At 46.0% G+C, this 25670-nt stretch overlaps 3 protein-coding genes across 7 annotated transcripts; 1 reads left to right on the top strand and 2 right to left on the bottom strand.

The window, feature by feature from the left end:
* Positions 1-5408: 5408 nt before the first annotated feature.
* Positions 5409-9369, top strand: PNRC2 (proline rich nuclear receptor coactivator 2). The gene is made up of 3 exons (XM_084300835.1): positions 5409-5510; positions 6260-6465; positions 7240-9369. Exon 3 carries the CDS (start codon positions 7258-7260, stop codon positions 7681-7683), a length of 426 nt encoding a protein of 141 aa, XP_084156961.1. The 5' UTR covers positions 5409-5510; positions 6260-6465; positions 7240-7257; the 3' UTR covers positions 7684-9369.
* Positions 9370-9906: 537 nt separating this feature from the next.
* Positions 9907-20455, bottom strand: SRSF10 (serine and arginine rich splicing factor 10). 5 transcript variants are annotated; one of them, XM_084300698.1, is made up of 7 exons: positions 20187-20449; positions 18447-18551; positions 16657-16760; positions 14842-15004; positions 14480-14533; positions 14207-14308; positions 9907-11116 (listed from the first exon to the last, which is right to left on the bottom strand). In XM_084300698.1, exons 1-7 carry the CDS (start codon positions 20249-20251, stop codon positions 11098-11100), a joined length of 612 nt encoding a protein of 203 aa, XP_084156824.1. In that variant the 5' UTR covers positions 20252-20449; the 3' UTR covers positions 9907-11097. The 5 variants fall into 5 exon arrangements, with proteins under 5 accessions (XP_084156824.1, XP_084156826.1, XP_084156825.1 ...); XM_084300700.1 differs by lacking the exon at positions 14207-14308 and having other exon boundaries at positions 14480-14530; positions 20187-20444; XM_084300699.1 differs by lacking the exon at positions 14207-14308 and having other exon boundaries at positions 20187-20442.
* Positions 20456-21286: 831 nt separating this feature from the next.
* On the bottom strand, positions 21287-23749 carry LOC311218010 (fatty acid-binding protein, liver; the record flags this gene model as incomplete). The annotated part of the gene is made up of 4 exons (XM_084300460.1): positions 23625-23749; positions 22462-22634; positions 22084-22173; positions 21287-21337 (listed from the first exon to the last, which is right to left on the bottom strand). Exons 1-4 carry the CDS (start codon positions 23689-23691, stop codon positions 21287-21289), a joined length of 381 nt encoding a protein of 126 aa, XP_084156586.1. The 5' UTR covers positions 23692-23749.
* Positions 23750-25670: the final 1921 nt, after the last annotated feature.

The raw sequence follows: 25670 nt of genomic DNA, 5'->3' as shown, positions 1-25670 counted from the left end.
AAGGGGCTCCTGGTGGTGCTGGGCTGTGGCTGGGACAGGGCCAGGCTGGGGGAGGACGAGGGGCGCTGCCCACTGCCACACACAACAGGGGAACAAGGTCACCCCGAGTGGGTTAGAGCAGGCGAGGAGGCGGCTCTGGGACACGCTGCCACTGCCTGGTTAGCAGCGCGGGGTGCTGTGTGCTGATGTGCTGCCAGCTCGTACCCCGGTGGTGTAAAAACCCTCGGGACAGAAACCCCAACAGCACCCGGCTGGCTTCCCGCAGCCAGGATCCCAAATCCAGGCCAAGGGGCCAGGAGTTGCCACTGCTGGAGGACAGCACCGCGCCGGCAGTGTTCCCCTTCTCCCAAGGCAGAAAAGGCACCGTCACTGCCTGCCCTCGGCTCTTTCAGAAGGGAAAATGTCCAAACAGCGCGAGGCAGCGCAGGCTGGCCGTGGGACAGTGGCTGCCGGGCTCCAGGCACCGGTAACCGACCGCCTGCGGCTGCTCCGCGTGGTGTCCGGGGTTCAGCAGTGACGGCAGCCGCCCCTGGAGGCTACAACCACCAGCAAATGACCACCGTGCTGGAAAACCCTGCCTGCAGCGCAGCGGAGTGCCAGGTGTGGTGCTTTTGTTACTTCCTTCCCCTTGGTTAGCCGGTCCCTGACCGCCACCGCTGTTCCTGTGCTGCAAACCCCTGCGAGGCTGCCCGGGGCTCGCTCAGAAGAGCCCAGCCCCGCACGTCGGGGCTCGGACATCAGCGGCTGCAGGGCCTTTGGTCACACGTTGCAGCTGGAACGTTTCAGTCCTGATGTGCATTTCTTGGCACGTCGGAGCAGGGGGGGCCTGGACTTTGGGCTGCCGTGTCGCCCAGCGTTGCGGCAAGCCTCCCCGTGCTTACGTCAGGCCCTGCCATGGGGCAATCGCACGGGAGCAGAGATGTTGCACTCCAGCCCAGCACTCCTGCTTCCTGCAGCTCTTCTCAGAAACATTACGAGTGCAGCAGTAATTAGTAGCTGCTGGTGTTAAACCTGAGCACCAGAGAGATGCTGCGCAGCCAGAGGCACTGCGACGTATCTCGGGGCTCACTGGGGCAGCAGCTGCCTCCCCGAGTACCCCAAACTCCCCCGGCCAAACCCGAGCATCCAAACCAAGACAGCTCTTAATTAAGCAAACTCCAGCATCACCGTGCCATGTGTTCACTGCAGCCAGCACTCCCAGGACTACCTTAAGCTCCCAGCCTCTGCACTTATTCAGTGTCCAAAGAACACACCGAGGAGCTTGGAAACAAGCGAACAGCAGGCAAGGGATGGAAGGAGAGCAAAATGCTGCCCCTCGTGTCACGGCGCTTAGGGAGGGAATTTGGTTGTAACAGCAAACCAACTCCTGCTCTGCCTGTCCTGCACAGCTCTGCCACTAAGCTGCCATAATGCAGATAAGCCCCTAGGTTCAGAACGCAGGTTCTGTGCTGGGCTCGTAGCAACCAGCCCGGCAGCCCAGCCCTCCTCTCCCCACATCTGTTGTGTCTCCGGCTGAATGACAAGGACGAGTCTCTGCAGTTCTGTCTGAGCTCCCCCCAGTCTTCCTTCAGCTCCTGTGTCTGCGAGGGAACGCGCAGGGCTTTGCTCCAGCACAAGGTCTGCTCGCTGGCAGAGGCTCCACGACCTCAGAACATGGGCCGAGCCAAGAGCCCATCTCCTTGTGCGGTCTGGCCCTTTTTCCATCACCAGTATTTCTGAGAGAGTTGGTCTTTACAACAAAATGCAGCACTCACATCGTATGAACAGGTGAAGTGGTTTATCTGAAAACCTTTGAAATTAATTTCTTTCATATTTCACTTGCTGAAAAAGCAAAATATTGTTTGCTTTACAAATATTCTCACTTGTATACAATTTCTTGTTTTAGTGGCAGGAGAAGTTTTGGCACGGTAGCTGCTCACCCTGGCTTGTCCCTCTGCCCGCACCGAGCAATGCCCGCAGCTCCCTGCCTGAAGCCAGGAACTCTCTGGCACAGGTGCCGCACCGAGGACTATTTGCTTTGTTTTCAGTCACGATTTGTTCACGTGTGACTGCACAGTGACAGCATTCAGAGCACACAGGTGCACGGCCACAGAGCAATGAGACGAGTGCCAGCACCGGTACCAAGCATGGCAAAGCTGCTGCTGCTCTGCTGAAACCACCCCGCGTGGAGCCACCACCACCAGCCAGCGCTGAGCACTCAGCCCGGGAGCTCAGAACCAGACTCAGGTTTGGGAGGCAAGCCTCTGGCATAGCCAACGTGAACGTGTCCTAAAACCAGCTCTAAAGAGTCAGTCTGCAACCTGCTGTTTAAACACTTACCTTTTTTGTTCTTGTTAAGAAAGCATTCATCCAAAAACCGTTTTCGCACTCTGTGTTGCGCATGGCACCGCAGTTCATCCCTGGTATCAGCGGGAATCTCCCCGACAAGCCCTCGGTGGCAGAGCCTCCCCAGGCTGCGTGCGTGTGTCAGCGCTGTGGGCTCCCAGGTAGGGTGCCTCTCACCGTGAGAAAGAGGATCCTGGGCTGCAGGATGTCCCTTGGGGCAGCGAGTGCAGCCACTCACCTTCTCACGCCTACGCCTCGGCTGCAGACGGCCGGGGGCTTCCCACCCTCAGGCTCCCAGGGCAGCTCGTGCAGCTGCGGACGGTGCCTGCTTCCCCCTCCCGTCACATCGCTTCTGGTTTCATCTGGGCTCCTGGGCACCATTCCCTCTGATCCCCCTGGGCTGCGAATCCATCAGTGCAAACCCTCGGTCTGGTTTCTTGCTCTCTCTCTCACACCGTTTTGGTGTAAGCGTGTTTCTTTCCTTCCCACTTCCCCTCTGGGTCTGGTGCTCTGTCTCTGCCTGACAGCACCCCGCAGCCCCCGTTTGCTCAGCCCCCGAGTCCCCGTGCACACGCAGTGGCCGAGGAGAGCGACTTCCAGGATCTTTCCCTGATTTCTAAGGGAAGGTGGGAGAGGAGGGGAAGGACGAGAGCCTGGAAGCAGACACGGAACAGGCGGTGTTGTGGGTGTGCAGGGCTGCGGGCAGGCTGGGGAGGCCGCGGGCTCGGCCCCACCGGCAGCCGGAACCCCCCCGGGTCACAGCCGCTGCTCCGTGCCCGCCGCCGGGATGCGCTCCGGGAGGGTTTTCTCCCTGCAAACGCCAGGGCGAGGAACCGGGCTCCGCCGCACCGCCACCGCCCGCGGACCCCCGGCGGACCCCTCCGGACCCCCCCCGGCCGCGGAGGGCGAGCCCCGGCCCCGGCCCCGGCCACCCCCGCGCCCCCCGCAGCCCCGGACGCGCTCCGCGGCGCTCGGCTGCCCCCGCCCGGCGGAGCGGGGAGCCCCGGCCCCCACGGGCCCCTCTGCCCCCCTGGGTCCCCCCGGCCCTTCCCTTTCTGCCCCCAGCAGCACCCAGGGCTCCTTGGAGCGGCCCCGGGCTCCTGACCCCCGGTCGGGGGCCGCAGGGACTCCCCGAGGCAGAGCCGTGGGGGCAGCGCAGCTACAGCAGCCTGGGGGGGGGGGGGGGGGGGCCGCTGCCCCAGCCCAAGAGGCTGCTTAGGGTCGCACAGCGCTCCTCACGGTGACTGCAAGGAGATAATTGCTGTTCCACAGCGAGCTTCCCACTCCTCGCAGCCCCAGGGCGATTTGTTTGCCTGCACCCTCTGCCCATGGAGCTGGGGGGCTGAGGGGCACCGCATGGCCCCCCACGTGTCCCGGTGCTGCCGTGGGGCTGTGAGCGGGGTCCGGCTCAGCAGCGGCTGGGGCGGCTCTGAGGGGGCAGTTGGGACCTGCAGAATTGTGGCTGTGCTCCTGGGAGCACCGCAAGTTTTTATTTCTCGGAATTTGGTGTGTGCCAAATGTGGGAAATGAAGCTCATGGCTGGGGGGAGAGGCAGCGCTAGCACTTATAAGGGGCCAGAGAGATGGCGTGGCTTCGTGCTGCACCCCGAGAGGAAACACTTAGAGGAAAAACCAAATGACTGCCTTCTGCGTGTTGTGGCTCACATGAGTGAAGTGTGGCTTCTCTGCTCTGGCCATGCAAGCAGAGCCTGTGCTGAGAACCACCTGGGTGTGTGTTGTGAGGTGGGCTGAGGGTGAGGATGCTTTTCCTGCTGATAGGACGTGAGAGCTGTATTGATTTAACTGGGCCTCTCCGGGCCTTGGTGACTCGCTGCTGGTGTGGGTTTCGGCAGGGAGCTGTCAGACAGCGGGTGGGACGGGTGGGACTCGGGAGGCACTGCTGGCTGTGCCTGTACAAAGCTCCGACACCGAGCTGCAATGAAGCCGCTTCAGAGCAGACTTTTTAATCTCCCTGGGCACCAAATCTCAGGGCTCCAGCGAGCGGGGTGTGTGCGGTGCTGCTGCTCGGTGCTGGTGTCAGCGGTGCCGAGGAGAAACCTCCGGCTCTGGAGGCAACGAGCTCGCATAGTGCTGGACATGGACCTGAATCGCATCCACAGCAGCTTATACAGAAAGTACCTTTAGGTATCCTGCCTCTGTTTTCTTTAAAAATTTACAAGGAGCTTTAAGCTATTGGAGTAAAAGGTTTCGTTAGATTGTTGGGCTGCTTGCCTTGTACCTCCCAATAGTTCTCTGGAGAAATTCAAATACCCATCTAGTTCCTGCGGATTGCTTTGAGAACCAAAGGTCCTCTGCCCAAATAGAATAAAGGGTATTGTAAACGTTACCCCGTGTTTAATATTTTCATGTGGAATTTTAAGAAAAGATAAACCGAGCAATTCCCACATGAAAAAACAAACAAACCAACCAACCCCTTAGGTTGTCACCCTGGTTAACGTTTGCCTCAGGTGATACCAACGGGGACATGGACTGGTTCCAGGTGTGTCACCGGACGCTTCACAACGCCCAGATCTTTACTTTTTGTGGCATTTTTAAAGCCAAGCGCCAGCGGCAGGTTGTCACCCGTGGGGTAAAACTGGGGCAATGGCTCGCCGGGCACATAACGAATAATTCATCCGCCTGTTCCGCCCCGGGGGGAGCTTTTTTGACGGTTTTTGCTGTTTTTGACACTGAAAATCCCCCAAAACCCCTTCTGAGGGGCTGAGGAAGGCGCGCAGGGGACCGCAGCTGCAGCCCCCGCCCGGGGCTGTGTGGCGAACCCCGGGGCCGCCCCGCGAGGCGCCCTCAGCGGGCCGGGGCCGCGCTCCCGCCCTGCCCCGCGGCGGGGGGATTCAAACGGGGGCCCCGCCCCGCCCGGCGCCCATCTGCCCCCGTCGCCCCGGCAACGGGCGGGGCGGGGCCCGCATTGGCTGAGGGCGCACGCCGCGCGCTGCCATTGGCTGGCGCGGGAGGGGCGGGGGGAGCAGGGCGCGGCGCAGGGCAGCGGCCGCCATTTTGTGTGGCCGAGCGAGCAGCGGCGGGGCCGGCGGAGCGGCGCTGCTGGGGGGGGCGGCGGGACGGGACGGGACGGGACGGGACGGGACGGGACGGGACGTGGCGGCGGGCGAGCGGAGGAGGCGGTTCCGAGAGGCCCGCGGTGTGCGCGGAGGAGGCGGACAGAAGTCGGTAAGGGACGGGAGCGGCGCGGCTGGGCCGGGCGCTGCAGCCGCCATGTTGTGAGCGCCGCGGGGCCGGGGCCGGGGCTGGGGAGCGCCGGGACCGGCGGCCCCGGGGTCTGGGGGAGCGGGGAGGGGCCCCCTTCCCGCTGGGCTGCCCGAGGCCCCGGGTGGCCACACGGCAGCGGGGGGCGGCGGGGGCCTGGGGGGGCCCTGTGGGCTGAGCGGGAGGGAGGTAACGGCAGGGCCGGCGGGGAGCCGGGTGGGGACCGAAACCGGGAGAACAGCGCGGGGAGAGGCCGGGGAGCTCCGCCGGGGGGGCTGCGGGCGGGCCGGGGCCGGGCGTTCCGGGGGTTCCTTTCCCCTCGAGCCGTCCTGAAGGGCTGGCCCACAAGGATTTAATCCCCGAGTGTTTTTCGCTGTATTTGACTCTTTTTTTTTTTTTTTTTTCTTTTTTCCGCACGTACCAGGAAGAGGGTAAAGTTACTGCTTGCCTCCCCTTAATATTTATTAGCAGATACCTAGAGCATGATTGAAATTTCTGGGGGATGTGAAGCACAATGGTGAGATTAACTTACATAGATGAAGATTACTGTGGTTTAAAAAAAAACAAACACAAATGTTTTAAACATATTGTCAGCTTTAACAATGAAGGTGCAACTGACTGTTAATTCTGTGAATTTCAGTTCCTTTGGTAACTTTCACAAGGGAAAACAGTTTTTTTCTAATCTGACACCAACTCCTTTCTCATTTATGCAGTTGGACTTCTTCCCTTGGAGCTTCAGTGCCGAGAATCCGATGTTGGGCTCGGCTACCTGGCTGAATACAGCAGATCATCCCATGAAAACTTCTATTCCTAGCCAAAGGAAGGAGTCCAGTGAAAGGCACCACCTACTTTTTCAGGCTTGGAAGCAAGAAAGGGGGCAAGAGTTGGACGGTGTGGAATCTGAGAAAGCCACTGAAAGGTAAATGGAGCTTGGAGGAAATAGTATGTTGTAGGAGAGTCAGCATGAAGGTGCCTTGTGTGATAGCATCTGTCTGTCTGCTTCACAAGTCCAGTTCTGAACGGCTGCTTTCCATTTGAGCTTGTTTTCAATCTGTCTTCCCCAAACACGCTCAAGTCTGTCTCTGTACACTACCCTCTACCCTCCTGCCCCCATCTCCCTCCAGAAGAAGTTTGGGAAGTGGATTTCCCCCCTTCCTTGCTGCGATTTCATCACCTTGCTGTGGTTTGCTGTGTAATGCCTAAGTGAGTATCAGGAGTCATCACGGTCTCTCTTGGATTTACCAGAAAGACCGGGGAGTGGCTTTATCAGTGCAGACTTCATTCAGATCTTCAGGTACAACAAAAGCTTGGTTTGAATGTCTTCAGGATTTAATACCGGTGCCTTACATCTGCTGCTGTGTTTTGTGAGCAATGTTTCTTTCACATTCTCCCAGCAGCATGTCTTGCTGTGGAGAAAAGCAGCGTTATGTTCAGCAGCTGCGCTGTCTGGAAGCGGCTTTTCCATAGCCCGGTGGTCTGCGAGTGCTGCTCAAGGGAACTGGTGTACAGAGTTCCTGAAGGTTTGATTCACAATGTGCTGGTCAGCTGTTAGCAGCAGAATTGTCAAGACAAGCCCTTGTAGCCACTCGGTGTCTTCCGCTGGGAAGATGTGCTACACTGTAGTTCCTTTTTTTCCTTAAAATTTATCAGTTTTGAAAAACAAAAATCCAAACTTTTCCTTGCTTTTTTGCAGGTGACATTTAAGTTGAAGATGGGTGGTGGAGAGAGATTCAACATTCCAGCTCCCCAGTCCAGAAATATTACCAAGAACCATCAACAACTTAAAAACAGGCAGAAGAGTAAAGACCAGAATTCACAAATGAAGATGAACCACATGAAGAAAGAAAGAGGACATGGATGCAATTCATCATCTGGTGCATGGCAGGCCATGCAGAAAGGGGGAAAGAACAATGCTCATTTCCCCAAAAATCAAAATCGGAGTCCTAATTTATCAAATCGTAACCTGTTTTTCACTCCTCAGACCAATCAGAACTACGCTGGAGCAAAGTTTAGTGAGCCACCCTCACCAAGTGTTCTTCCCAAGCCACCAAGTCACTGGGTACCTGTTTCTTTTAAACCTTCTGATAAAGAAATGATGACATTTCAGCTTAAAACATTACTTAAAGTCCAGGCTTGAGATGGAAATCTTCATATTTTAAAGTTATTTAAAGTTATTTAAATTTACAGGGTTTCACATTTGAGAATAGTTATTTGTAAATGTAGAGGCACAGGTAAGCAGAATTAGATGTTCTTGTTACATATAGTTAGTTGCAACAGAAGGGACTGGATAGGGAAGTTTACATTATTCTAGTGTTTTACCTCAAAAGTTAAGTGCTCTGCAATAGGCATTTTCCCTAGAATCACTTTAACCAAATCCCAAGCTGTCACATTTATTACATTTACTGTAAATGGGATTGTCTCTCAAAATTGGAATTATGACTCCTTTTTGTTTAGGGCATTAGAAAACCAGCTTTTACCTAACTTAATGCAGCATTAACTGAAAAAAAATGCACTGAAAGCTTTAGTCAGGTATTTTGCCATTCAGACTTGTGTCAAATTTGCTACTTAAAACTGCAGAGCAGAATTTCCTAGCAGAGGGGAGTTTTTAACCTAGGTACTAGTGAAAATAATTACTAGTACTTAGGATTATTGTCCTTTCAGTAATACCTGTGAGCTTTATTTGGCACTCAAGCCTGTGACTGAAATTTAGATCTAGGAATCTCATGCATGTTCTCAAAAAGATGGAAGAACACAAGTAGCAGATGTGTATTTCAGTCTCTCTCCAGCTGTAGCTGTACTTCATTGGAATCTCAAGTCAGACTGTGCCAATTAGGAACATACTTTGCTTTGCCAGATGACTGCCAAAAAAGTCCAAAAAAATTGTTCATACTGATTGCACTGCTAATTGTGAAAAAGCTGGAGCAATTCTTAAGTGAGTCTTCAATGGGTTGTCCTTAACAATTGCTTTCAGTTGCCGTATCTTGTGGCAGGTATAAAATGTTCTCATAGGGAAAAAAGAGCCATGTAAATAAATGTAAAACGTTGTAGCATATGTAAATTTATGCTGGGCTTTCCTGCACAGAAGTATTTTTAGTATAAAACCACTGAATGTAAGATGACCATGCTGAGTACATGGCCTGATTTAAAAAAAAAAAATATTTTGTTAAAAAAAAAAATACAAGCTGTAAAAGGACATTTCTTCACTTGATACACAGTGAATGCATACATTTTATTTTGTTGTGAGCTCATTTTTAAAGTAACTCAGTGCTGAAGAGGCTTATTTTTAGTTTTGTAGTAAAATTAAAAAAGCTCACTTTTCAGATACTGATTTTTGAATGCATAGGAGAAGTACTGTTAAAATGTTAAAAAAATGTTTAAAATGTTAAGGTACTGTTAAAACGTTCATTTCTAAAGTTAATGCTACAACATTTTGTAATAGTATTTACTAAAACTTGTGCAGTTTGGATGTCAACATGCAGATTTCAGTGCTGTCACAATTCAGTTGATCCTGTAATAGAAATAAACTGAACTGTGATAGTCTGAGGTTCTGCAACAATCCAGAAAGTGGTTTAGTTTGAAAGGGAGCTCTGCAGATCATGGAATGTTACTGAAGATGTTTTCCTATGCATTCAAAACATATTGGCAGCTGGTTGAATGTTTACAAATCTATTCTCTCATTGGCAGTCTTTAAACTTTGTGACCTGGACCTTCACCAGTGTAAGAGCTGTATCCCAGTTAGATTGTGTATGCTCTATTTCAAATTGTCAATTACTGTGTATGTACAAATTGGTAACAAAAAATTAAATAAATTCTTCTTCCCCCACCCTCCCAAGCCTTTATTTTCAGATGGTAGTAGAGAAATGGGATTGCGTTGTTCTGGCATTCAAAGAGCTCTATAAAGCACTGACATTTAAGAATACCAATTAATGTACCCAATGCCACCACTCTTACTGGTGAGTGGCCCCAAACCAGAGGATTGCAAAAAGCATCAGCAACCTTAGAAACCCAGGTGAGCGATCCATGCGTCTCTTTAGGCTATGACTGTCTGAAGAACCTGGAAATTACTTAACAATGAAGGAGGTTTCTTCAGTGCCAGGCCTCTCATCCATTCCTGCCAGCAATTGGCAAGCAACAGGCTTGAGAATTACTGCCCAGGAAAGCTGCACTCAGGAGCTAGAGGCGCTACTCTGGGAGTGCAACTGAGGCACAGCTGAGTACAGCTGCAGTCCTGCTCTGCTGCCTCCGGTCACTGGCTCAAGCCCTCTGAGCTAGAGGAAACACCCTTGGTTATTTCAGTGCTTGGTTGACAGTCTGCAACAGACTACAGCTGTATTAATTAAGTCAGAAGGTGCTCTCAAGATATAGTCAAAACTTGTACATTTTATTCCCAATTCACAGGGTTATTTGCACAGATGGAACACAAAACTCAAGAAGAAAGGATGTGTATGAATAAAACAGCATCTTTTGATCAAACACACTACAGGGTACATAGTCTTCCCTTCCTATAATAGTCTCATCAGTAAGAGCATCTGTAGACAATTATTATAGCAATGGACTACAAACTTTTTAAGCAAGTTACAAGATAAATGGAGAAAACCAGCAATTATTAATGGGTGATTATGTCCTAAAAATGTGTAAATTTATTCCTTTGTATTTCAAAAATGCTATCTGCAACATTCCTGCCAAAAGTTACGTAGCAGTGCTGCAATGTATATCAATCCAATTACCCTTCTCTGAACAGACTTCAAGCTGTTACCCCAGACTAAACAAGGAAAAAGAAAAAGCTCTTTCCAAGAGCAGAGCTCAAAATAACATTTAAATTGAAGATTTCCACTTTGAATAAAGCCATTATACTGTACATTTAGACATCTTTAGAAGACAGAAAGGATAACATTTAGCTTTCAGAGACCAGTCTATCATAGTCCCTAATTTAAACACCCAGCTACTTAACCACTAAATTTAAGATTTTTAATTATCAGTTGGGTGCGTGGACTTTTAGTGAAAAAGAAGTTCCAATAGAGCCTTCTATTACTGCTGAGATAAATCAATACGCTGCAGACACTTTGGAGCACAGCATTACTTTCAGCAGAATTTGTACATACTACTTCAATTCTACAAATTTTGCAGGAATGACAAAATCTAGTTTACCACAGAAAAACATAATTCCCACCATTCTTGAGACTCCAAAAGAAAGATGCCTATACATGATCTTTTGTAGCCTGCTTATGTTCTTGCATTCCAGCTGTGCATAACCTGCGGGTAGCTTGCACAAGACAGGCTACTGCTGTTTTAGAGCAGGCACAGGTACCTGCATCAAGGAAGGGAGATGTTATCTAGATGGGCTGTGGCTTGACTTGCGTGAATGCGTAAACATTCCCTGCCCTTTTGGCCACATCCTGCTAACTCGTCCCCAACTGAAAGGCCCACAGAACAGCTTCTTCACAATTTTTCCATGGGAGCAAGAACTAGGACAACATCTTTATTCATGCACTCTTGAAACATCGTGGGTTTGTGTTCGGCTTTTCTGGCTTGTTCATATACACAAGTCAAGTCAAAGTTTAGTCCTACCTCTGGGAGAGAAAGAAAGAACCATCAGAACTGTCAGATACTACATTATACTTGCAATGAATTGGATTTTTAAAACAAAAAAATAAACTGTGCTATACACAAATGTTGAGGCACACAATATAAGGACATGCTGACACAACAGTTAAGGTATGTCACTGTTACTCTTCAGTCACAAATCAGAACCTCAGCCTGGACCACAAAGATGTTCTTCCTCCCCACCGATCCAGCGGTAGTTCTGGCTGGACTAACATGGGAACCCTGATTACAGCAACCCCCTGCAGGTTTCTGACTAAAGCATTACCACACACTCCCAAGAGATCGGCGGACCACTTCTAAGTGGAATTTTAGTTCTGAAGACTGTATTAATTCACAGAAGCCTAAAGAGTGTGGGTTTTCTGCTGTTACAAGACACTTCTATGCACAGCTACAAGAAAATCACAGCTCAGCTTCAGAAACGTAAGAGTGGGCTTACCAAAGCATTTAAGTGTTCCTCAGAATTGTTTTATTCAGTGGCTCAAGGACTAGCTGTATGTACCACATGTGCCAAGAGGCAACTTGAGTTCTAAATGTCAAAGTTTTACAACTTTGTAGAGAACCATTGCTGGCACTTTTTCCGGCAGCGTGTAAAATGATGAGCTGTTACTAGAAATTTGATTCTAAATGAATCTTCAATCATTGACTTTTAGTAATTCATAACCTGTCCGTTAACATCTGAATTATAACCATAGGGAAGTTCATCCAGCAATAATGGAAGTTAATGGAAAAAGAAACATCAATATATTAGACTGAAACATTTGCTTGTTGTTCTTATTTTGTCTAATACCCCTTTAAAAATATGAAATATTTATTCAGACATCAAACAAATTCCTGACTTTACTGAAATACCATAGTAAGGATTTTACTCCGTAAGGGATGCATAGCTCTATGCCTAACCATGCTCTGGAGTCAAATTCTAAAGCTACAATAATTCCAGTGGATCAGCATTTCCTTCATTTTTTTATTACAGCATGTTTGCTAAATTTACAGCAAGCAGAAAATAAGCTGGGTCTTTAGTTATTTTGATCAAAACATTGATGTTTTAAAGGTAGTACACAATATTTGTTAAAAAGAACATATAAAAATACCTTTTTAGAAGCCTCTATAAGAAAGGAAATACAAAGTTTAATCCCACAACTTTCCTCTGCTAGAGCTGCACACTACTGCTACAGTTTTAAATAGACTTTATGCCGTTTTTAAACTATACATCCAGGAAAGTCTACAAAATTAAAGGAACGTGCATATAAATGATTGCATAGCAGAACATGAACATTAACTGCAAACAGTAAAGAAAAAAGTTAGAAATACTATCAAACGTACAAAGGTTCCTAGAATCAATTCCCTAAGCACGTTCCACTGCTAATATTTAAAAGCCATCTGCATTTCTTCAAAGGCCCTGCTGAACACACTAGAACCAAACCCTAAAACATTTCTCTAAAAAGGAACTTTTTAAAATCCATGTCATTATATGCTACTACACAGACAGCACAGAACACTAGGTGTTTGATGCTGGCTTTTGAAGGTAAATAGAAAAAAATGCCAAAAGCCATTTTCATAACAAAATATCTTGCCTTCTAGAGAAATACTGGTAAGATTACACACCGGTTTTGTTATTTTTCACATTCAATTTACTAAATATACTGTATTAGTGAAACTAAATATCTAGAGATGCAGCTCTTGTTCATATCCAACTTTAAACACTTGTTCTTGAGTAAAACGAAACCTTGTAACCAGTCCACTAGTCGTTCTGAGGAAGAAGTGATTTAGACTTGCTCGACTAAATACTTTTTGATGTGTAAAAGCAAGCCTTTGTTACTCAAGAAGAGAGATGGCTACAGTTTTATACCTATGAATACACCAACTAACCACAGGAGTCATTGGCATAGAAGTTTAGTTCTTATATACTGTACACACACAACTTGAAACAATCTACTTGTATCTAACAGCAGGAAAACTAAGCAATTTCATGGTTAACTGCTCACTAAAATTTAGAATAGATACAAAAACTGCTTAAAATGTACACACAACCTAATATTTAGTTGCTCTGTCATTTGCTGAAATCTGAATTTAATTTTCCATTTCGAGGTGTTTTTCCCCCCTTACATGCTTAGCAGCCAGGCCCAAAGCAGTGAAGCCTCTATGCTGACAAGTCACAACACTGCACGCTCTCTGAACGAGCTTCCGAGACTAACTCTCTCCTTGTGTAGTCTATGCAACGTTAGTACCATCTCTCCAGATGGCAGGGTTGAAGAGAAATTTCAAAAATCTCTCTCCACAGAGCTCCATTTACCAACCTACTTGTGTCACTGGGCATGGAGAACACAGAAACCTGCCTTTGAACAATGGAAACATAAAATCACCAGTCTGCATTTCACAGCAGTCAGTGTTGCACTACAGCTGTCCAGTTTTCCATTTCACCACAAAGTTCAGCATTAAAGAACAAGTTAAACAGTTGGTTTAACTGTTCAGCACAAACTGGTACCAATTTCTACGGGTAGGACATTTTCAATAGGACAATGTTGCAAATTACGATCAATCAAGTCATCACCAATATCTAAGCATTAAAAATGCAAATCTTTACAAAAATATACATAGAGACACCACAATCAATTCAGTAGCTGCCCATAACATGTAACCAGGACATTCTTTCTCTCTCTCTCTCCCTCTCTCTCTCCCCCTCTGTCTCAGTGGCTTCTCAACACTGTTTCAATTTTAACCATTGTCTGCTACAGGGAAAACTGACAAAAAGTTTTTTGTTGTTGTTGTTTTAGCACTGTTGCAACATTGTATTCCTGATAATTTAAGTAAACTGAACTGTGTGTAAATGAATCTTACATGCCTAAAACCAACACGGATACAGTTAGTGGCCACTGGACTTGGGACTAGTCCAAGACCTTGATCTGGATTTTGACCTAGATCTAGAATGTGATCTTGACTGTGATTTGGATCTAGCTGGTTCTTTTTTTCTCGACTCCTTTTCATATCTTGAGCTGGACTTATAGTGTGTTTTAGAATCTGTTTTAGAGGTGCCTCTAGATTTGGTGTGAGATGCAGACCTAGACCGTGATTTAGCCTTCATTTCTTTCTTGGGCTGTGACTTGGATCGTGATCTTGAATTGGACTTAGATCTTGAAAAAGATCGATTGCGGTGTTTGAACCTATCAGAATAAAGGGGAGAGAGGAGATTTGAATGTAAAAACACTATTCTTAGACATCTAGTACATTAAAAATTGTTTACCATTTTTTGCAGGAGAAACTTTTTTTAAACCTACAGTTAAAGGAATACAGTGCTCTAGTTTTCAATTTAAATGGTGTAAAAATTATTTTACCTATCATTGTCCGAATGGCTCCTGCTACGACGAGGTCTTCCAGTAGGTCTACTGCTAGAAAGGTATATCAGAAAAAGTAAACGGTGACAAATACCTATGTATGTACACATGCAAGTGATCAATATATATTTTTTGAAATGTGCATTTGCTTTTAGTTATTCTTCAATGAAGCAGAAAATCATTTCATTCAATAATTCTGATTTGATGTAGCATGCAAGTATGTAACTCCCACAAGCAATTTACAAAGGGAATATAGAAAAAGAATATAAAAATTTTAATGATTATTTAATATAATATTCAGTGTGTTGTTTCTCCTCCAACAGACTGCCGCGTAGTTGAAGCTAAACACACACTGCACTTACTTTCTGGGACTATATGATCTTCTATAGCTGTAATCAAAAGAACGACTCCTAGATCGTCTCCTTTCGTAACTCCGACTTCTGGATCGCCTGTATCTGTCATAGTCATCGTAACGAGAAGAACTGTATAGGTTTCTCCCTTCCTTGGCTTTCATTTGATTTGGTGCTGTAAAAAATAGCAATATTTAAGATTTCAAGTTAAAGTACCCTATTTTCCCTTGAATGACAGTACTAATGCTATTCATATACACTTTATGTTTAGTAAAAATCCTCATTCACGTCTCTAGAAAAGATGATTGTAAAAGGAACAGGAAAAAACAGATGAGAATGCTGTACAGCACTTGGATTTTGCTGCTTTAAATGCCGCAGCTTTGTGAGTATTATCAACCTAAGAGGGGAAAAACAAACAAAAAACCACAAAACAACCACCGAACTCAAACCAGAACAAAACCCATCAAAAACAGTAAGAAAAGAGCAGTGCTCCACACCGCCAGAACACAGACTTGACTGAAGTGATTTGAGGCCACCTGACAAACCAAACCCACGACTGAAACATTCTATCATTCCTGAATTTTCTTAAGTGGCAGCTAACAGTGAGTTAACCACCCGTTTGACTACACAGTGCCATACATTACACTTGACCCAGCCTTCTTTAATTATTGAAAGCCAACTTATACCGAGGCAGCAATCGATGCCACACAAAGGAGCTGGATTCTAAAAGTAGCCCTCTTCCCTATACAACAATGCACATTCACTCTGTAGCTTGAATATTAAAATAATTAGAATTAATTAAATTAGAAGTCTTCTATTTTCTCAAAGCAGCACAGCTATTCTTCTGTCTGTATTAAATCTGATTTTCATTCAATTGCAAAAGCCACGGTCAATGTATTTTAAATACATCATGCTATAATAAACATTACCTGCCCTACCAGCTAAAATTTTTATGTTTTAACTGTTCCAGTTGACAACAGAAAAGTAGATTTAATTATTTTTTTTGTTTAGAAACTTAAAAGAAATCCCAGTGTTTACATACAGGACAGACGTTTCTTCTTCAGAGCATGATTTCCACTGAGTTCAATAAAAGTTGAAATGGTACATTCAAGGACTACCTTGATAGTTTTAACTGAAAGATCTTTACGGCACTCTTATTCCTGAGCTGAACATGAATATTATAGTCCTGTTTTAGACCAACAGGTATCTGTTATATAAAAAGAAACATGCTTTTGGTAAATATATGTATCTATCTCTATATTAAGAATACATACATGAATAACAGATGAAAGATGTAAACTGCCTTTACAATTAACTTCAGAAAATAAGACTTCTCTTCCAAGTTGAAATGAGATACCTTGTCTTTTTTTTTTAATATCCTGAAGCCAAATGAAAATGAAGACATTACCTCAATCCTGGAAACTGGACTGCACTGGGAAACGTCAAAGAATCACGAACACACTTCAACACAATATAAACATCACAACACAATTGAGCTACTCATTTTGATAGGGAGTTTTTGACAGTGTGTTCCTGCAAAGTAGCTTGACAAAGCTGCACAGAGAGTTAAGTATCTTCAGCTAGCAATAATCATACTGCGTTGACTGCTGTACTTAGTTATCTGTTTTTAATTAAAACGAAAGACGTTAATAAGGTCCTTTTAAATCCAAACCATCTTATGATTCTATAACAGTTATTGGATAAAGAGCAAAACCATCTACATACTATTTATATGCAAGTAGAAACTGTTCCCAACAATTACTAACATGTGTAATGTCACCTGGCACTAAACACATCCTGATGAAATACGCACGAGGAGGCACTTACTCTTCCGATCACCCTGCGCAAACTGGATTTCTATCTGTCGACCACAAATCCACTTTCGGTCCAAATTATGAAGAGCATCTTCTGCATCGCGGACATCTTCAAATGTGGTGAGTGTTAAGGTACTTGGGAATTTGAGTAGTTTACAGATTTGGTATTCAAAAAAAAAAGTCAGATATTTTCTAGTTTTGCAGCCCATTATTTCTGGCTATTTTGTTCATACTAGCCCACACTGTAGCAATTTTTAAGTTAGCCACCAATGATTGAGAACTACGATAAAAAAACCCTCACAATATGGCCATGAAGTTATCCATCAGCAAGCAATTGCTACGCAATATCCACTTGTAAGGAAGAAAGAGAATCCTTCCCAAGATACATTATTTGTTAATGGTTATTCAGTTCTCTGCACTACATCCACTTTATGGAAAAAAATAGTTCTTAAATTGGTAGGCATGCTAACAGGAAGCAAATCGATACATGTCTATTCATTTTAGAATTGTGAGGAAGCTTTTCTTTTTAGCCACCAGTTGATTTTTAGGTTCAAGTTACGTAATACCAAGGACATATATACAGACTTCCAGCAGCCTGAGATAAAAGCATGTAACAGAACTACCAACTGCTCTACCAATCAGGCCCAACGCTCAGTAACACGATCATTGCTAATTTTGATCTGTGCGATTGATCGCTACTTCAATTCACACAACTTCTAGCAACGTGGTCTGGAAGAATGAATTGCCTTCCTCCTGATAGGCACTCCGCTCATGATCAGCATCATCTGTGCAGAACACAAACTGCAGGAACACGCATCTGGATAAACCAAAACGAACGCATTTTCAGTCAAGACCACAGTTACAACAGTACCCACCAGAGAAATATTACAGGTTTTGTCAACGGACTAAACCAGAATCATTCAAATTACTGCTTACGTGACAAACAGAAGAAAAACTGTTATTCTGTAGGATACATCAGGTATGACTCCTTTAATCTTGGCCACCATTCAACTTCATCTTGACCTTTAACTCTTTAAGGGCTTGTCAGAAGGACTTGTCATGAGATGCTTGGCCAAAAATGACAGATGGCTTTATCTTTAACTTTGAAAAACAACCTTTTCCCCCTTTTGCAGATAAAGCGAAGCTTTGTCTCCCATTATGGCTTGTCCTTCTTCCAGCTTTTCTGTATTTTTTCTTTTCCCAAACTGTCCCTTCTCTTCAAGCCTGATCCTTAAGAGGTCTTTGGCTTGTCTACTTGCCTCAATTGTTGAACTCTACTCTAAAGGTTCTTTCATGCTTTCTCTTTGGGGTCGCCATTACTGTACAGCTTTACACTCTGAGGCAACAACAGAGGACAGCAAATTAGGGGACAATATTAAAGAAAGAAGTTCACCTCATTTTTTATACAATCTGCTTTTGATTGATTGCAGTTCCCATTTGTTAAATTAACAACGAATACTAGCCACAGTTTGCTACGCACAAGTTTACTTACATAGCAGTTATAATAAAAACTTGGTAGACAATTTTGAATCAGCGATAAATTTTCATTTAAATCACAGCATATCAATTTCAGAGACATAAGCAAGCTTTTATATTACTGGACTTGATTTAAGTTTTGCAAAAAGGCAAAGCAAATGGTAGATAAGTTAATCTTCAAAAATAATGAGACACCACAACAGAAGACACTTATCAGATACAACACAGAAGTAAACTGCTTTTTCATTTAGATTTGTTACCTCTTACACAAACTTGAATTTCAAACTTCAACACCCCTCACTAATCAGCCATCTGAAGAAAGGATATTGAACATAAGCAAATCCTCTGGGACGACGAGTGTAGAAGTCAAGTGGAACGTATACATCAACTATAGGCCCGTAACGACCAAACTCACGGCGCAAGTCTTCAGACCTAGAACATCACAAATATCTCATGTCTTCTCACTATTAAAGGTGTTAAGAAACATCCGCTAAATAAATAATAAAAAATCTACCCTCAGTATGACCACCCATCTCTTTGGAAGCTCCTGGTACAGAACGCATTTAAAAATATATTCGGGGGGGAAGTGTTTTAGTCATTCGTTGTTAAGCAACACACCGGGCTTTCCTAAGACACTGTCAAGCCTCAAGATGCTTGAGGTGACCCTGGGATTTTCAGCCCTGTGTTCAGCATAACTCAGTAATAGAAGTGCAAACTGAGATGAGAAGTGACAGACATCAGCAAGTTCAGTGCAAAGATGGGCAGAAAGTCCAAAGAAGGATCTAAGAGTTAAGCATGGCATAACCTATTAACGTGGATTTTACAGCACATAAACATTACTTGTACCATCCAAAGAAAAAGCTTAATAATAGTTCAGTGGCACGAAGTGATTTCCATAGGATTATCAATACTCACAACCACTTCAAACAGAACAGAACCGAGTGAGCAACCACTCATGCCCTCAGGTCAGCTGTTCCGAAGATGTGGCTTTAGAGAGTGGAGTGCAAAACCCTTCCCCAGATCGGTAACTGCACTTGGAATAACTCCCGTCTCTTCACTGGGAAGGTTCCTTAGTTACTTCAGCTTCTTTACATATCTATTCCTGTGCCATTTTAGGACAATAATCTGTATGAGGAAGACTGATGTATGATGTTATTTATGTGACAGGGAAGAGTTACTGATGTTTCTCATCCGTTAGGAAAAAATCCATGCTGTTCATAGTCAATGACTGCAGAAGGCAACTGAAACAACCAGCTTCAGGATCCCCCAATGAAACCATCTCTAAAAAGAACGCACCATTTCACTGAAGCTTAAAGCCTGAATGGGAGGCACGCTGTTTATAAAAAAAGTTTAAAGTCTTCTTTCCTGACTCTGCCCGTAAGGAAAAGTTCTCCTGGCACTGAACGAGAACTGATCCAAGAAATACCACTTTTAACTTGAGGCTATTTATATTTTTAATCATTATATGGCTCCTAGCTCTTTCCATTATGCCTTCGCTGTTGTTATTTGCCGAACACCTTTGGTGCAAGCAGCAGGTTTAAGAACTGGGGCTCTCATTGTAAGCACCGAGGCCCCTCAGGACCCTCCGCAGCAGCTCCAACTCGTGCGCCCGCTCCGGACCGGCGCGCTCTGGGGATGCCTCACGGGCGGTAACAAACGCGAAGGGGAGCCGATAAACTGCAGGGGCGAACAGAGAGGCCTAGCGGCTTACCGGGAACATCCGAGCACCGAACCCGGCAGTGCGGGCTGTTTGACTGTCCCGATTCATTACAAGTCACCGCCCCGAGCCGCTCCGTTCGTCCGGCCGCGTGCCGGGGCAGGGGGCGGGCGGCGAGCGGCGCCCACGGCCGCGGGGACGGCGGCGGCCACGCGGCCACCCGGGGCCACCCGCCCGGCCTCCCCCCCCGCCGGGGGCTCGCTCCCAGCTTTGTTCGCGGGGGCCGAGCACGGAGCGCGGCGGGCGGGGGCTGCGGGTCCCCTCCCCGCGCCCCCCGTCCCCTCGCATCCCGCCCCGCGGCCTAGCCCGCCCGCCGCGGCCCGCGCGGCCCCGCGCCCGCCCCCCCTCACCGGGTGTCGTCGGCCACGTTCCGCACGAAGAGCGAGGTGTTGGGGGGCCGCAGGTAGCGCGACATGGCGGCGGCGGCGGCGGCGCGGCGGGGGGGGGCGGCGAGCGGCAGGGCCCGGGCGCTGCGGGGAGCCGAGCGGCTGAGGCGACCCCTGCGAGCTGCACGCAGCGCCGCCGCCGCCCGCCCGCCCGCCTCTCGCGAGACTTCCCGCGGGGCTTCCGGCGAGAGCTCGGCGCGAGGCGCGGCGCGCGAGGGAAGGGGCCGCCGGCGCCAAAAGCGGCCCCGCCCGCACTGCGCATGCCGCCTGGGCCCGCCGGGAGCCCGCGCGCACGCGCGGAGCGGCGCCGCCCGCCCTCGGCCGCGGCCAGAGCGGGAGCGGCCTCGCCCGCCCCGCGCATGCGCCTCGCTGCGCCCCGGCGGCGGCTGGCTTTTCCCGCCCAAAGGGGGGGAAGCGCGCGCGCGGCCCTGCTGGCGGCGGCGGGGCGGGGGCTGCGGCCCCGCCCCTACGAGACGACCACGCCCCCATGGCTTGGCCCCGCCCCTATGCACGGCCCCGCCTCTATGAGATGGCCCCGCCCCTGTGGGATGGCCCCGCCCCACTCTGAGGAGCCGGCCCCGCCCCGCCCTGAGGGGCGGCCCCACCCCCCGCGGCCCGCCTGTGTTTGGGCTGAGGATCGGGGATTTTGGGGCTGTGTTGTCAAAGATCTGCCCCTGCCCCTGCGCACGGAGCGCCTCGGCTTTGTTTTGCCGCTCTGGGCGCTGCCCCTCCTGGTACAGCTGTGACACACTGAGCCCTCACAGCGCCCCTGTCCCTGTCCCCACACGTTGTAAGCACGGCAACGGGAACCCAACGCGTTCACCCAGTGCATGAGGAGGGAGGAATCCTTTATCTCCCTGCCGCCCTTACCCCAGCAGGGCCCAGGCTCGGCAGGGCGCTGACGGAGGGGCTGGGGGGCTCGTGGCAGGACGGGAAGGGGTTGGTGGGGACGGACCGGCCACAGCGCAACGCGCACTGCGCCTGCAGATAGCAAAGAGCAGGCCTTAGGGAAAGGGCACTTTATTTTAGGTAGGTAGAGGTGTCACGAGGAAGATGATCGGCGTTTAAACTCTCTTGCTTCTTCTGACAAGCGTTACTCCACCAACAGTTATAGTCTGTAGGGGACAAACACACAACTTGCTTTTCATTTGGGCTTTAGGATGCCTATTTATAGCTAAGTGACTAGAAGTTTCTGTATTTCATTTATAAATCCATCTTATTCCACAAGAATATTCCACAGAGCCTAGTAGAAGTTTCAGTGCCTGCCTATAAGCACAGGTGTAACAAAGTATATAGTATATAGTGCAGGAAAGACAGGCTTCCCATAACAGAAATCCACCATCCCAAACAGTGATGTGTTATTTTGCCACGTGTTTTGCTTAGTTTTAGAAAAGTAGTTTGAAACACTCAAATCGATCTTAGGAAGTTGCATGTCCAAAAGACATAACCTTAATGTAGTCAGCTCGCATTCTGGTAGTAGTCTTTTCTAAAAAGGTCTGCTTGGGTAATTTGATGAGCTTAACTCTATAGAGAAAAGCTCTTTGTCAGTGATAAATCATCAAGAACTTACTAAAGGACTGAAGAAGTGTCAGTGGACCAACTGTATTGTCATCTACAGGAATTTATATGGAGTCTTTCTACCGAATGCTCCCCAGCTAAAGGCTTTCACTCTCCAGTGCTTAGAATTGTTCCCAGGATAATAGTTCTCAAAAGCATCTGCAAGGAATTCTGCAAGTAATAAAGCAGTTTGGGGGCCAGCATTTTTTTTTTAAATGTGTTGAGCCCACACTTAAGAGCTAATCAACACAGAATGTTTTCCCTTCAGCATTCCTTTAATGCACCATTATTTTCTAACACTTACCTCCACCATTTCATTTCCTTTAACTTCTTGCTCATGAGAGAATTTATCTGATTTGCACACAAGCTTCCCATTTACTAGGTTCACCGTGCACTGTTGAAGCAGAAAACATAAAAAATTGAAGATTTAATGAAATTCAATTAGACATAGATAGGAAATCAATGCAGATGATACCGATGCTTCATAATTACGTCTGCTAATTTAAGCAGGAGGTCGCAGTATTTTAATAAGAGTTTTAGAAGAAACACTTCTGTTTGTTGAAATTATAGATGTATGCATGGTTTTTTTTGGTAATGGAAGTGATACAAACAGGCTTCACTCATGCACAGAAAGTGAAGTATAAAGATGAATAGAGATGCACTTGTTCCTGAAATTTGTTACCTTTAGCTTTTTGCCATCCATAGTAGTAATGTCAGCTTCTTTTCCAAGTGTAAATGAGTTAGTTACAGATTGCTTGGGTGTTTTTGACGTCACCACAAAGTCATCTCCTTTTTGCTGTATTTCAACAACAGGCTTAATATCTCTAGCGACTTTGATAATATCTTCTGACAGTGCTGTGAAAAAAGGCAAAAAAGTTACTTTTTCTGTTATGACATAGTGCATCAATATGAAATAGCCAATTCTTTTCTCTGATCAAGGTGCAGAAGGTACAAACCAATGACAGAAAATGATGTCCAAGGTAAAAGGCAAATCCTGTTTTGGATTCCTCACTTCTTGATGGACGTTCTGTTCCATTCCATCTAGTCTGTGCAGATTTAGATACTGTAGTGATTAATACTGTGTGACAATGTTTTGTTGCTTTCAGGAATGGCTCCTCACAGCATGACATTTCTCTGTGACTAACACTATGCGTGTTATTCAGTTTCCCTCATCTCTTTCCAGGGAGGCTGGAGATGACGGTTATCTGTCTGGCTGGAGCTGCAACAGTGCAGGTACCTCAAACTACCTTAACAGGGTGTCTCTAGCATGACTTGAAGGTGTCATCTTTAGCAGGAAATGGGTTGCTGTAGGCATCACACTGCAGAGCTAGGCTTGTCAACTGTATCTGAGTTTTTTCTACTTAACATCTCTTACTTTTAAAAACATGTGAATCTTTTTGCCAAGACTGTCAGGAGGATAAGTGCATTTTTATTAATGCTGGCACCTATTAAATCATAACTACAAAGTCAATTCTTTATAGATTATGAAACAGCTATCACATACATTAATCAGTAATGCTAGGGAAAGTGCCCCCTTGACTAAAGCACATTGGAAATCTGTATGTCATTGACAAATTGATTCTAGTTAAATGTATTAGTAAAATTATGTGTTAACCAAAATAAGTCATTTTCTGATATACCTCTTTTTTAATGAGGGACTGGTGTTAAGACTGCTTCTTTTCATTTTCAAATCAGATGTAATAGACTTACCTGATAGGGAGCAGTTTGCCACACAAACAAAAGAAAAAAAAAAAACAAGCACATAGAAGTACTGTAATAAAAGATGCTATGCAAAACATGTGTTGCAAATCAAAGAAATTGTTTCAGAAGTAACTTGACACTTACCAAGAGCTTTCAGAAACTCTTCATAGTTCTCCTGAGCATAGACCTGCCAGGTTCCACTGAATGCCATTATGGAAGATACAACGCAGTGTGGGCGCAGTGATGCTAACAGGAAAATGAGGGCTCTCCCTGGTCACTCAGATGCTATTTATGGAAAGGGTAAGGCCAGCCCAAACTGTGAGATGATCAGCTAATTATTAACAGTGAAGTAACAATTATTAATCGTTTATTTGTTCTTAATGATCATAACCTCTCGTTCATTCTGCTTTCTACAAAGTCCTACCTTGACCGACCCTTTTGGGATGTACTGTTTATTGTGGGTCATTGAACTCAGGTAATTACTCATAATTGTTGTAAAGTGTTACATCGAATAATTTGTTTTCTTTTTGTTCACAGCTTCTAAATTAAATGCATTTTCTGTGGTTTAGATAGAATTCTTCAGATAAAATGGCATAATGTAAAATAGATGTGAGGTAACTACTGTTGTAGGGTAGGAACCTCCTAATCATCACAATATTCAGTGCTACAGGCACTTGGAACTTACAAGGTGGGAATAAAACCCACAACTATTTCTTCCAAAATTATGGTCCTCCAATCACTGGATGGCAGGGAGTCTCGTTGGGGTGGGACAGTCAGTTATGATTTTGTCCAGTAGATGTCAGTAACGTGCATCTAAATCTGTATTAAATGTATTTTTGTTGTTGTTGTTGTTGTTTTTTTTAAATAGTCATTGCATACATAGAAAATTAAAGGTAAAATAAAATATGGAACATTGCTTGGAGACTGAAATGAAAGGAGTAAATGTAATGTGTTACTTTTCTTCTCACCAACTGCACCAAGAATTCTTCAGTCATTATAGACAGTGAGTGATATTCCTTGCTGTCTGTGCAAGAATGGTTGTTGATTTTGGAAGGCATTCACTAGATTGTGTGTCTTGCAATTATATTGCTTAATTCAAATAGAGCCTATATCCCAGGGGTAGCTGACCTTTCTAAGTTAACTTTTGTTACTCTATACAGGTCAGTAATTCTTCTATTTGAACAGGAAAACAATTCTGATCTTTTTCTTACAAATTAACATTATTATTATTATTAGCAAATAAGAATTCAGACACGAAGAGCCAGTTGCCCATAGTGTAGGAAATGGTTATATTCAAGCCTATTTTACTTCTAATTCTGATTAGCAGACAGCATCTGAGGCTCTAAGAAAACTTGTGCTCCAATTCTGATTTATTTGCTGAATAAATGACTGTAGCTGTATGGCTCTGTCAGGAATACAGTCAGTCTTTCTCTCTCCCAGACATGGTTTTACTGGTAGGAGCTGGGAGTGTAGGTATCGCTTTAGAGCATTTGAGAGCCCACACTTTCTTCTGCATTCGTAACAGTCCAACGTAACTAATAAACATAAAAGTTGTTTAATTCTAAAGAATATAGGTGTGCTGGAGGATGGAAGGATCTGGGTCCAACTTTGTGGACTTTCACTCAATCCTCTTGTGTAAGCGTATTGCTGCGTGTCAGTGCAGAGAGAAGCTGAACGTGTTCCTCTGTGAAGCACCAGGCCTCGTTTTCTTCCCGTATGGCTTAAGTCTGTGAAGGTGAATACTTCAAGACTTTCACACAGTACTTATGAAAATTCTTCACTTCTAACTCATTTCAAAATGGATGTGCTGATGACAGTGCTAAGGTGTCACTCAGGTTATAAGTTTAATAATATAGACATAAACATTGCTCAGCTACAAGATAATCAGTAACACATGAGGATTTAATACAAAAACAAACAACAACACACACACACACACAAAAAAAAGAACAAAAACCCTCTACTAAAGGCCTAGTTTTCATGCGCGTGAATCCTCTGGAATTTCCCACACAACATAACTTGGCAGGAAAGCGTTTTCTCTGTAAAGTGAGCATGCAAGTGTGTGCATGCACCCACACACAAGTGAGAATTGTTTTCTAGCAACCATCAAAATAAAAATACTAAAATAATACTGAAATAAAAATGGAGATATGAGACTGAATTTTAGGGTGGAGACATTCGAGTGAATCC

This window comes from Netta rufina (genome assembly GCF_964035555.1).
Source record: "Netta rufina genome assembly, chromosome: 23".
Lineage (NCBI taxonomy): Eukaryota > Metazoa > Chordata > Aves > Anseriformes > Anatidae > Netta > Netta rufina.
The sequence above is the reverse complement of the archived record's forward strand: the minus strand, read 5'-3'. Positions and strand labels throughout refer to the sequence as shown.